Source organism: Lupinus angustifolius, chromosome LG11 (genome assembly GCF_001865875.1).
Source record: "Lupinus angustifolius cultivar Tanjil chromosome LG11, LupAngTanjil_v1.0, whole genome shotgun sequence".
NCBI lineage: Eukaryota > Viridiplantae > Streptophyta > Magnoliopsida > Fabales > Fabaceae > Lupinus > Lupinus angustifolius.
The window spans coordinates 5658146-5671273 of record NC_032019.1 but is presented as its reverse complement, the minus strand read 5'-3'; the positions used below and the strand labels follow the sequence as shown (position 1 = coordinate 5671273).

The 13128-nt window shown below is 36.8% G+C and overlaps 2 protein-coding genes across 5 annotated transcripts in view; both read right to left on the bottom strand.

Annotated features, from left to right (window-relative positions):
- LOC109359968 (serine acetyltransferase 5-like) lies at positions 2456–4586 on the bottom strand. Of its 3 annotated transcripts, none has more exons than XM_019604672.1 (3): positions 3995–4586; positions 2705–3246; positions 2456–2670 (listed from the first exon to the last, which is right to left on the bottom strand). In XM_019604672.1, exons 1-2 carry the CDS (start codon positions 4550–4552, stop codon positions 2755–2757), a joined length of 1050 nt encoding a protein of 349 aa, XP_019460217.1. In that variant the 5' UTR covers positions 4553–4586; the 3' UTR covers positions 2456–2670; positions 2705–2754. The 3 variants fall into 3 exon arrangements, with proteins under 3 accessions (XP_019460217.1, XP_019460216.1, XP_019460215.1); XM_019604671.1 differs by having other exon boundaries at positions 2456–2650; positions 2693–3246; positions 3995–4585; XM_019604670.1 differs by having other exon boundaries at positions 2456–2653; positions 2696–3246; positions 3995–4585.
- LOC109359966 (proline-, glutamic acid- and leucine-rich protein 1) overlaps positions 5368–13128 on the bottom strand; it is a 9742-nt gene continuing 1981 nt past the window's right edge. Inside the window, exons 4-14 of one of the 2 annotated variants that reach the window (XM_019604668.1) lie at positions 12612–12717; positions 11831–11902; positions 11547–11606; positions 10456–10585; positions 10185–10378; positions 9886–10070; positions 9449–9576; positions 8439–8722; positions 7090–7333; positions 5758–6242; positions 5368–5727 (exon numbers count right to left, since the gene is read on the bottom strand). In XM_019604668.1, the coding sequence (XP_019460213.1) occupies positions 5536–5727; positions 5758–6242; positions 7090–7333; positions 8439–8722; positions 9449–9576; positions 9886–10070; positions 10185–10378; positions 10456–10585; positions 11547–11606; positions 11831–11902; positions 12612–12717 (2080 nt within the window). In that variant the 3' untranslated portion in view covers positions 5368–5535. Of the gene's footprint in view, positions 6243–7089; positions 7334–8438; positions 8723–9448; positions 9577–9885; positions 10071–10184; positions 10379–10455; positions 10586–11546; positions 11607–11830; positions 11903–12611; positions 12718–13128 lie in introns of both variants that reach the window. The other variant, XM_019604666.1, reaches the window with a different exon arrangement.

Genomic DNA, 13128 nt, shown 5'->3' with positions numbered 1-13128 from the left:
TGCTTGAAAAGAATAGTAAGATTTATATGTCCTTATTCCAATACCACATCATGCATACCAATCATATTACTACATGCAAAAATTCTGCAGTAGGTTCATACCTCTGCAAACATTTGGAGCTTCATACTCTCAACCCCGGACACATTCTTACACAGCTATGGGTTCAAGTGCCATAGTGGGTTCTAATTAGTTGATCGAATACTCAAGGAACTAACAGCATTTAGGTGATGTGAAGTACTGTCTCTCATGTCAGCACTTAATGGAGAGAAGGAAATGGAAAGATTTCAAACAAAAATTGAATATAATCATGGACCCGGATGATAAAAATTAGAAGACTAATTCCGACCTACTCCTATTTAGTTCAAATTAACATTTTAATATAATCATCACTGCTATGATAGCTGAACTTTATATGTATTAGAGCATCACAATGGTGGAACCCAAAATCTGTCCTTTAATGGGTGGTACTGCTTACAATTTAAGTATGTCGAGCCAAATTTTGTTTTGATTATATAATTTTATCATTTGGTTCACATTTTCCAAATGAGAACTATTTGGTTCAAGAAGGTTCAACTTTTGCAAGTGATAACGTACAATAAAAACATTGAACTTTGAATTTGACAGTGGATGCTCTAGCTTCCCACAAATCAGAATTAAAATACACAAGAAGCATAAGTATTTATTTGTACAATATTTTTTATTAAATAATCATACTAATAATTCGTACCGTGTTATTAGATATAATTAATAAAAATGCAATTCTGATTAGAATGACTTTAGTCTCGATCAATGCCAAAGTTGACCTAATCACCATAATAAACAAGGTGTGACAGATCACATATTCATAATAAAGACATTGGTTGAAGCGTGAGGATAACAGTTTACTAGCAAAATTAATAAAAACCTTGTAGTGTATAGCAGCACTGTCTATGCAGAATAACTTGTCTGTAGTGGGACTACATAGTATTACATCCCAAAAACGCCATGGCCCTGTGAACAACCATAATTTCTTCCATGAAAATGGTGCCATCACCATGGAACTGGTGGCACCGCCTGTCGCAGACTCTAAGTCGAATGAAGGCGATAACCATGCCGAGGATAATGGTATTATCTCACAGTCAGAATGTAACAACCAGTTTTAGACAGCTTCATAATCTTCTGGGGGTTCTTGTCTGTTGTATTGGCTTTACTTTTGTTGTTGTGACTGAGTGCTCATTTTTTATGTTGTTCTTGTCTGTTGTATTGGCTATATTTGTAGCATTTTCTTTGAGTCATGCTATAATTATATTGATCCAAAAATTTACTAACTGTTGGGTATAGTAAACTTAGCCAAATTGCTAAGATATTTTAGGTGGGTTTTCCTTTCACTCCTAGTCTAGCAAAAATTGTTGAATGTAAGCAATTGGTATGTTAAGAAATTGATACAAGTACTATGAGAATCACACGAACTTCACTTCAAAAGATGAATGCATAACCATGCATGGGGTCATAATAAAAAGTCAGTTTGAAAGTAAATACCAAAATCCTTTATGCATTATTACCAGGCCAGGTCATTCATATTCATGAAATTTTAACGAAATTGTTTCCTACTATCAAGATCACCTTTTCAACAATGCTTTAATCTGAAATCAGCAGCCTGCGAGGTACCTGGTTAATGAGTGATGCACCGACCAGAAATTGACCATTTCCTCTCTAGCATTCAATGGCATATGAATGTGTATCTCCTTGGTAAAACAATGCAGCAAATGTTATAGTGCAGTCAGTGGTAAAATAATGCTTCATGTTAGATTAAATGGAGAAGACCATCCTCCTTCCATTGAATACCAAACAAAAACTGTCGGCATTCCTTTAAAGAGAGCTAAAAAGGAACACACTACGACGGAGGTAGAGTGCAGATACAAGTTCAACTTGCAGGAATGGTCTTTGAAGAGAAACCCACGTTAGTGTTACTTGTTGTGAAGCTACAGCTACAGTAACAACAAGCATAGATAACTTCCTCGTATATACAAATATCACCTTAAAACCTCAACAAGAATTGCCTGATTAACTCCATCAATCCTTCCTAATCTTGGAACAAAAGCAAGCACAACATTTTACAGATGGTAGATAAGTTCTGCAAATCATTTTAAAATGAGCTCTACACGGTACAGTTTTTCATATTAAGCTTTTTCGTTTCTTTTCTGTTTTTACTTCATAGGGCGAGCCTGGGCGCAACGTTAAGGTTGCTTTTTAGTGAACAAGAGGTCATAGTTTCACACACTGGAAACATTGTTTTCACCTACAGGATAAAGTTGCATACATTTAATCTCCTCATAACCCACTAAGTGGGAACTTGGAGCACTGAGCCACCCTTTTTTACTTCTGAGGGCACTCATACAATGCCATACTCTACCAAGATGGCACTTAGATTACAATCCTTGGTCATGCAAATTTGGAAACTCTGCTTGGAACTAAATTTTGTTAACATAATCAACAAAACCAGCTTCCGTATTCAATACAACATCTAATTAAATTGTCAAAAGGCAGCAGACACATATTTTACATCAGTATTGATCAACAAACCTTATTAGACTTACAACTTCGTTTCTGAACAGAGTGGACTAACTAAATCTATCAGAAGCTCAAAACCAACCACTACATACCTATAATTAGACTCTTAGAACAGAAACCACAAAAGCGTAGAAAGCAAAATTGCTTCCCAAGCCATCCAATCCCATCAAGTAGTGGTTGGTTTCAAGTATTTATCTTCCAAATTCAAATGATATAATCTGACCACTCAGAGATGAAGGAAGTATGGTCCATGGATTCCCCAGGGACATCCTTGTGCTTAGATGGTGTTTCCTTCCCACCCACCAACCTCGCCGGGTTCCCAACTGCAGTTGTCCGTGGTGGCACATCAATCAAAACAACACTCCCAGCACCAATCTTTGCACCTTCCCCAATCTTCACATTCCCCAGAATGGTAGCTCCGGCACCAATAAGCACACCATCCTCAATCTTAGGATGCCGATCCCCACCAACCTTCCCAGTTCCACCCAGCGTCACATGGTGCAGAATCGAGACATTGTTCCCAATCACTGCCGTCTCCCCAACTACCACGCCTGTAGCATGATCAAACAGAACACCCTTCCCAATCCTGGCTGCCGGGTGAATATCCACTGCAAAAACATCTGCTATGCGGGAGTGCAGCGCCAGTGCCAATGGCTGCCGCGACTGCTGCCACAGCCGGTGAGCCACACGTTGCGCCTACAAGCACACACAATCACAATTTACTTGCCTTAAAAAAATCATTGTGAAAATAATTTTAAAATGGCAAGCCACGTACCTGTAACGGTGCTGCATGCCTGGTAACTAATGTAAATATCCAAGTTCATCCTTAAGGAAAAGGGTGCTCTTAATTTCGTCTATAAGAAATGAAAAATCTCAACTTGGCCTTTAAGAGTCTTAAATGATGGTCAAATAGTCCTAGATAGGAACTAACACGCTTCCTAACAATATGTCTTGAAAATGACTAATTTGACTAACATTAGATTCTTAACTACCAAGTTGAGATTCTTAATGATTATTTTCATTTCTCATGGATTACAGTCAGGGCATATTTTTCTCATAGACTATTTTTCACAAGAAGGATTCTAGGCCACCAGAACCTTTGACACAACCAGTTAACATATGATTAGTCCCAGCCACTTCAATTCTCAAACAACCAACTCTGTTAAAATTCTAGCAAAATTTTTTCTTGGTTCGCCAGAGTATCCTTTACCCTATCGGTATGAGACTAATCCCTCGGCGCCTAAGCCCCTCCCAATAGTATTTTGTTTTACTTACAATTCAGTAATCATAACTCATAACCTCGTGCTTACAGTAATTCTAGCTAATCTTTTCTTGTTATACAGCATGACTAATATTGAAAAACCTAACAGTGAATAATATTAAACCCTAGAATCAGAACATGCAAATAGGAAAAAGAAAAAAAAAAGAACAAATTGAGGGATACCTGGCATGCGAGGAAGCCCTTATAGTTAAGGAGACAGTGTGAGAATGATATACAAGCAGGGTCACGTTCTCGAGCAGCACGTAAATCAGCTATTGCAGCAGATCGAAGAGAAGGATCAGAAGTAAAAGCATTAAGGAAAAGATCATAAAGCAGAGTTGAAAGAAGCGTTGATGAACAAAGCTTGTTTCCAAGGTGAAACGATAGCGATCGTTCAAGCGAAGAATGTGATAGAATCGTCGAATATAAGTAGCTAGCTAGGGCAGGTTCAGATTCAGCATCTCGACGCGCCTCCGCTTTAATCTGGGCCCACACCCAGGCATCGTCTTCGAAGGCGGCGGTGGCGGCGGAGGAGTTGTTGTTGGCCGTAATGGGCGGCGATGAGTGGCGGAGTTCGCCGGAGGGCATGGTAATTAATGGAGGAGGGTTTGGATTAGAGAGAATGTGATTATTATTAATATTATTACTATTATTGGGTTGTTGTGTTGAAGAACAAAGTGTTTGTGGTGAACGATAGTAACGGTTCAATTCAACCATAACAATTGTAGAGTAGCTTAGCATTATTTGGGATATGGGATACGAATATAATATATAAAGTATAACAGAACAACTTGAGGCTCCAATATAATGATTGGTATTACAACTTGTGTCTTTTCTACAACACACATTTCTATGGTCCAGATGATAACTCTATTTTCATTTTTCAATTTACTCTTCCATCCTTCATCCTAAAGTTTCATGTCTTTGAAATAATAGTTATAACTTCTTCATCCTTCATATGAAACTAATGCAAAGTGCATGTAGCAAATGTTATGATGGGTCTTGGAGATGTTTTCTATAACTTTGAAAATTTAGGAATTAAAACAAAAACTCGATTAACTTTTTTAGGTACTTCATTACCTTTTTGAGTAAGAAATTAATTTCTTTCAGCATACATGACTGGCCCTTCGAACAAGCATCACTCACCGGAATCGAAACATTGACATTTCTATGGATCTAACGATACCTTACACCACTAGCCCAACATCTTGTTGTTCCCAATTAACTTTTAGGACAACAACAAATTAATTGCAATACTCAAAAACTAAAATTAGTTGGGGAGCCATGGCACAGGAATGATTATTTCCAAGATTGCAACCTATAAGAGGAGTTATGAAAAACTTCGATGCAATGGTTTTGATTCAATTGTCCAATGCACATGGCTTGCCAGATTTGGACAGCCATGGCATGACAATAGGAGTTGAGATTAAACTGCACCTTACATGTATTAGGAGTTAGGACTCTAGTTTGGTCATACAGGCTTTACCCTTGGGTCAGTTTTTCCATTTTAGTTCCATTTTCCTAGTACCAAGAAAACTACATATCCCTGGTCATTGAAAAAGTATAGATATTATAAGCTTAGAAAAACTTCAGATATTCATGTCATTCAAAAACTATTATAACCCAGAATAAACTATGGATATTTATGGTCATTCAAGTTACATACCCCATTACCTAATCAAACCAGAGAAAAGAGAATGGTATTTTACTGCATTAAATTTTCCTTATGCTTCTTCAGAACCAGAATCATCAGGGTCTTCATCCACAATATCAGGAAAAGGGTCTTCATTATCCAGTGAACTGCCATGGTTCAATGTAAGTGCATATTCATGTACTATAGTAGAGCCTTCTGTTGTTTGCAATGGACTACTCTGAAAAGCTTTATTAACTGAGATTCCTCGGCCTGATTCCATATGATTGTCTTCACTATCGGGCATGGTGCCATCTGAAACAATCCTCTCAGAAACGATCTTCGTAGTGGCTACAGAATCGCGAGCTTCAGCCACTGGGATGCTTGTGGTAAAAGAAATGGGTTCCTGGAATTGCACTGCGGAATCTCCAGGCTGGTCCGAGTTCAAAATGTTCTCATCCTCCACAGCTGTCATTTCAGCATCTGGAAAGGTGGCAACCTCGGAGGCATCTTCGGTGTATTTTGTATTCTTAGCCAATGGCACATCGACTTCATTATCGTTTCCCATCCATCTAGCAAACAAATCATCATCAGTGTTGAGAGTATCATTTCCTACTTGCGGTAAACCAAATGTGGTGCTGTTGTTCCGCCAAGTATATTCATCTGGTAAATTGCGCTGAGCTTCACCAAAAGTATGGTTATAATCTCCTAACGGAAGTGCCCTAGGATGTATTAGCACTTCTAGGGTTAAAAGAGCATGGGCACAAAACTCGGCAAGTTTTGTTCCAGTTTGCTGCTTTCCTGTAGAATAGATTACATGTTTGTTCAAGCAAACAAAAAAGATTAAAATAAAGTAGGTACAAAGAAGGTTATAAAGATTTTCATACTGCATCAGGAACCTAAAATGCTATTTTATTCATTCGATATTCTATATTCAATAATAAAAATAACTGGAAAGTAGTAATTACATGACTCTATATACTATCTAAAACACAGAAATATCATCAAGACGCTCCCTCTTACTAAATGCTTCCGCATACAGTATCAATGAGATGTCATGTTGGTAAAAAAAATATGGTCATTGTTTCAAGTTGTGCACAGTTTACTAGTCTTCAAGTCACAAACAGTCTCTTTTGCAGTGTAATGATCTCTAAACTTCTCATTGAGGAACACTACTTCAATCTACCACAACCTATTCATTTTTTCCAAACCATTAAATTTCTGACATCTGGCCAGTTTGATAGAATATTGTTCTTGTGCAAACTCAATGTTACAAATACTGGACCAGTCATTCAGGTCATGGTGAGGCCAATTGCCAAGAGATAATTATAACAAATTTAGTGAATATTAGAAAAGCCATGTGCGGACTAGCATAAAAGATGTTGAGAATACTCTACTAAAGGAAAAGGTTCAGTAACTAGTAGTAAAAATGTTAAGTTCCCTTTTTATCTCTGTCCCAACTCTGAAATGTATAAAACCTTAAGCATTTTGCAATAATAATAACCAGATTTCAGACTCACGATAACAACTATCATCGAAATCTCTTCTTTGAAGACATAAAATCAATATTTTACCACTGTCAAATTGCCACTAGGGATCACAATATCAATAAGAAGAAAAGAAGTTTCATATTGTTAAATAGAAGTACCTCTATGGAAAAGTTTGAGACCCTGGGCTAAATATGGGGGGCGCACTCGGTTAAACGAAAGAAAAGATGCCAAAAGAGCATGTAATGCAGCAAGCTGCAAGTCTGTAGCAGTTGCAGCAGGTTCGTTGAGCAGGAACAAACCTATTTCTTCAATGGCTGATCCTTCTTTGAAAGAATCTATTGCGACGACTATCAACAGATTATCAACTTGTGATCTCCACCTTTCAGATCTTAAAGCACCAGCCTGTTAAAAGTTAAAAATAATAATGAAGGCATGCATTATTATTTTTCTATCAAGGGACAGTTTAGTGTCCCCTTAACAATTGGCTATAAAAAATTCATGGGTGGATTTTATGTGAAAAATTCATGCATGAACTCATAGGTAAATGTTAAGGGATACCAAACTGAATCCGAAGGTAAAAAATATTGGGCAGATGTGAGCACTGCAATACTACACCCTATTTAAAAAGAAAAAAGAAGACAGCTTTTTTCCCCATATATTCAGATTTTTTTAATGCCATTTTGCTGACACATACACGTAAAGTAGCTATAAATGTAGCCATAGAATTACATAAAAAACAGTATATTTGAGTTGTGCCAGTTTTTGTTCAGTTTAAGGATATTTGATTAAATACCCGAAGTTACATGTTCAGGGATAACATTTACAATTTTATCTTCTCTCTAATGTTCTGCTCATGGTTACTATTTTGGAATGCAGATAACAGGGCATCGAAGCTACATTATTAGTTGTTTTCCTTGCTCTCTTATGGATTTGGTTTCTTCTTTCGAGGATACGTTGTCCCTCTCCACCTTGGAACCCCCTTATTTTATCTCAAATTAAATCTCTTCTTACTTTATTTTTTATTTTAAAAAAAGGCAAAATACATGTTGACTGTTTCGACAAATAAAAGTGGATCAACAACAACAACAACCAAGCCTTTATCTCACTAGGTGGGGACAAATAAAAGTGGGATAGAGCCTTTATCCCTCCTACTCACTCTCATCTCAGGCAGAGATTCTCCAAACCTTCCCTTTGAAGTTGCCCAACCATGAGCTCATCTCAACCTCTCACTGACATACCCACTCCTAATGATGTATTGATGTGTGGCTGAAACCCACCCGAAATAATGTTGGTATGACATGGGAATGGAATCACATGAAATGTAAGGCCCTAATAATTATTCAATTATATCTTTAATTTGATGTATTTTAATACTTTTGTGTATTTATATGTGTAGGTATAAATTACTTATATTTTTTCCCTTAGGTGTAGCCGTCGCCCCGCTACCCACTATAATGTTTTTGGGGTCGGCTGCTATCCGCAATTAAATACCTAGAAAAGTACATACCACAGTAATAAGAGCCTCTAATGCCTCAAGTGCAGCTATCCTCAGAGAAATTGGAGTTAACAGACGGTTCTTAGGATATTCCACACCCAAACCACCACCTTCATCATGCTCCTGAAGAGAGCTAGTAGTACTGCTATGTTTCCTTTTTCTATGACTTGGCAGTAGCGGTGCCCCAGTAGAAGCATTTGAATTCAAACCATTCACTGTTCCGCCACTCTTCTCGATGTTGCTCAAATCAGCAGAAGCATTGTTGACAATTTCCTGGGCGAGGCATGAAGCCATTCCTGTTCAAGACCATTAATAAGTAAAAGACATTCTTGTTCAAGACCATTAATAAGTAAAAGCCATTATGTATGCTTAATTAGATCTAGCTTAGTTAAACAGCTGGGAAAGGGAAACAACTGAATTCAAGGCATAAGAAAAATGAACCTGAAAAGTGAAAGATACATGGATGAATCAGTAAACATACACAGTATCAGATGAACATGGATGTTGGACGATAAGATGATAGATGGAACTAAAATTAAATACCCTTAACCTCATGCGTCTCTCTATCCTCTCTCCTCCCTCTCTCTACCTCAACTATTCTCCTTTTGAGAGAAATAAATGAAAAAAGGATCTCTGGGGGAATGACTCACTTAAGTATACACTAACCTCTCAGGTAGTTAATGATGTTCTGAGTGGTTAACGAGTAACCAGTGGAAGAAAACAAGGCAGTAAAGAATAAAAGGGGCGGCTCAGTGCATGAGGCTCCCATCTAGTGGGGTCTGAGGAGGATAGATGTTTGCACCCTTACCCTTATAAGCGAAGATACTGTTTCCACGATTTGAATCCATGACTTCCTTATCACAAGGCAAGCAACCTTACCATTGCATTGAGACTCACCCTCTAAAAAGCAGTAAAGAATAAGAATGATAAAAAGAACAGCTTTCCAATCCACAAATATCTTTTCCAACAACATAGCACCAACTATAACCAGAAAAACAACTTAATTGAGAAAGTTTACGTACCAACACCCACAGACATGAGCAGAATCCTTGCTGCTGAGTAGACCTTAATCCTTAATTCTGGCAGTGCACATGTCTTGAAGTACATTGTAATGATACGCAAAATGGAGGCTGCGTGTGGTAATATTTGTCTGTAATACAAATATGGGCAGTAAGTAGGAAAAAAGATATATTAGACCATAGAACATGGACTTTATGAATGGTACAGGAAGAGAACACCACAACAGTGCAAGGTAAGCTCCTTGATGGTAGAAGACACATTAAAAGCTTAGAAGAGCATTCACTAACAATAGCATTAAATAAAAGAACGAATAAACTATTCTATAATGTCAATGTTCCAAAATTGTAAATATAATTTATAAAGCCCTATTTGTCATTTTTAGTTTTATAATCTTATTTTTCTATAGAAGGAAGAGGATAGGGATATCATGCAGTCGTACCTGCCCAAGACCTTCGTGATAGTAGTAAGCAATTCCAGACTACACAAGTGCAAAACTGGAAGTTCTGAACAAATGTTCTCTTGCTGTATGGCAGTCATGAATGGCAATGACATTTGTGGCAAAGAGCCATCTACCATCAGAATTCTCTCAACAAGGGCCAACAACAGGCGAGCCGGTACATTTATCTAACAATTAATAATAATTTAATCACATTGTTTTTCATCATTCATCTCCTAGATGAAAAAAAATTCACAGAACTGATGCTTATAGGAACATAATTTGGAAAAACTAAACTGTACCTTGACAGGATATGATTCTGTAAGCATTGTGCAACAGCCAAACATTAGTGCAGACACATTAGACATTAGTAATTGTTCAGACCTCTTTATTGCTTTGTTAGTAACTTCTTCTGCCAATATAAAGCCTGCTAAAGGTGGTGGAGGTTGTCTTCCTGGCGGAACCAACAATCCAGTAACCACTTTCCGCATGGTTTCTGCAGCACACGGAAAAGGATGGTGACCTACTGCTTTTAACAGTGGCTTTTATGAAATGGATAATAAAAACATTTACCTTCTTCTAGACCTTGAAAGGCAAAATTTAAATGATCATTTATTGCAATCAAAATTTTCTGCATCAACACAGTCCAGCTTTCTTCATCACCTCTTGATTTTGGAAGTAATGCAAGGCAATGTGCAAGTTTCTGAATGTACAATTCAAAGCAGACAACAGAACACATAAGATAAGACTAAGGAAATTTCCTTGCAAAAGTGAGAATTCACTGTTACAGATAGGCATCCTTCTAAACTAGAAAAAAAAAATATGAGCGAAGACTCATCAATGAATGGTCTCAACATGTTGGATATAAGGCATAGGAATTTATGACCAATGCATAAATCATTTCCAAATCTTTATATACAAAAACCTTCCTTTGGATTCTGGTAAATAACATTCCTGTCCTTTTGGAAGCTAAGGCATTCTCCAAGGTCACAAATTAATTTGGATTAAAACTAATTATTTGCTTCAAATTCAGAGATGGTGATAAAAAACCATTATTCCCTTATATGTGCATAATGTGTTTTAGTAGTTCAGTTAGAGCCAACCATTTATTTTCACCCCATCAAGTGGTTTCGAGTATAATGCTAGTTGGGAAGTTATGTGCAAAATGGAATGGAGTGATTTAATAAGGAAGACAAATGAAAGGGATGTAGGAAGAATGGAATGAATTGTCTTTCCTAGTTTGGAAGTTGTACAAAACATTATATGAAGGATGGAATGGGTGGGATTAGAGGGGAGAAGGGTACACAAGGCTCCCACCTAATGGGGTTTAATGAGTGTAAAAATGTATGCAGCCTTAACCCTCCAAGCGGAGATGTTGTTTCCAGGATATAAAAGCAAGTTTATCTTGAGTTACTGTCAATAGGTAGAATTACAACTATTATAAGACAATCCTCCCCTTATGAAATGTGTAAAACAAAAAAATGCTACAAGTTTTTAAGCAAAATGTGGTTGTTTCAGGCATTCATTCCTCTCTCCTAGTTCACCTAATTTTATTTTCAAACAACGGAACCACATCCCTCCTACACCGTCCCCCTTTACCCCCTCGTATATGAACAATCCAAACATACCGCATAAAAGGCTCTTTAATTTGATAAACACATTACCTTCAACATCGAACGACTGCACCCTCCAGACAAGAGTTTTAAACCAATAGCAGATTCAATCTGTGTATACCCAAAACATGCAGCAAATCATGAATAGGGCAGCAAGGAAAATCTAATGCTTATATTATACATCATCTCTCAAAATAGCAATAAGCAAAACTGGTGCAACAAGGGAATCCAATACGCATTAAAGATAGTAGGGGACTTTATACACACACAAAAAACAGAGTTATAGAAGAATTAAGCATGTAAGGAAGGCTGCCACAAGAGAAAGAGAAACTTACACTATCATAATGACGTTGAATAGAAAATGGGAATGAAGTTATCATAGTACATAGCAGATGAAGTGCACCTTCCTGCAATCATTACAATATTAATAATGAATAGAACTCAAGCAAAGAAAGCATATATTTTCTATACAATAAAAATAGCAGCCATGTAAGGACCGGTCAAGTAAAAGTAAGTCTATAGTTAAAAGCTTACAAAGAATAAATATAGCAGCCATATAAGGAACGGTTTGTCAGCATTCAGCAAGAGTAGATCAAAGAATAAACTTTTTTATTTTTCACATATGCTAAACTTAATGCAAGACATTTTTCAAATCATGGAATATACCTATGCAATATGTGTGGATATGGGAGAGAGAAAAGGAAATAGTGCTTTCACGCAATTATTTCACTTCCAGCAATGAATACATACCCTGAGAAAACTGTTGCATACTTACAAGTTATAATGGTATATATATTCTTTCTGTTTATACATTCTGTGATGAACCAAAATTTTCCAACTTCCAATATAAATTTTACACATAAAACAATTCACATATATTGCTATTCATATGCAATTCGAAGCACAAATCCACAAGCCAACTTCAAAATAAAAATTTGTCCCTCAAGTGTTATTACGGAGATCTTGAATTTTTCACATTTCCAACTTAAAAAATGATGTGAACTCAAAAAAAAGGAAAACATATAGACATCTCCATCCACTGCTTCATGCAAGTTTTTTCATCGTCTATGTTCAATAGATGTCATAAACTCAGTAATCTTCAAATGAAGCACTTACCCATATTAGCTCTGAATAGTCATCATGTAACATCTTCAAAACAGGCTGAATGACTTTCACCGCACAGGAAGACGCATCTTTCTTCAACTTAGGAAATACAGTTAACCTATTTACAAATATGAATTAACTTAGGTAGGTAAACACCAATTTTGGAAAAGGTTGAGAGGTTGTGCTAATTTAATTTATAACACCAACAAGTGGCAGTAAATATTCCACATAAATCAACATTGGAGTAAATGCATGGTTACTGTAATTTGTTTCAAAAGAGATCCTGTGACCTATATATTCACAATTTAGTAGAAGGAATGACAAATTTAAGCAACTTGAAAGTGGCACCTTTGTAAATACTAAATAGTTGATACAGATCTATAATTCAAGAGTATCAAATGTTGTTTTACAAATATCCTCATCTTAATGTGCATATGCAGAGATGTATAAATCATCACTGACAATGCAGAACATTTCGCACAGCGCATAACATGTGGTAACCTTATATGAGCTTGCAGACAAACAGAGT

Coding starts and splice junctions, on each gene's coding strand:
- LOC109359968 (XM_019604672.1), bottom strand. CDS start 4,552: ATGCTAAGCTACTCTACAATTGTTATGGTTGAATTGAACCGTTACTAT. Junction 3,247..3,994: donor AGGGCTTCCTCGCATGCCAG/GTATCCCTCAAT, acceptor GTGTGCTTGTAG/GCGCAACGTGTGGCTCACCG.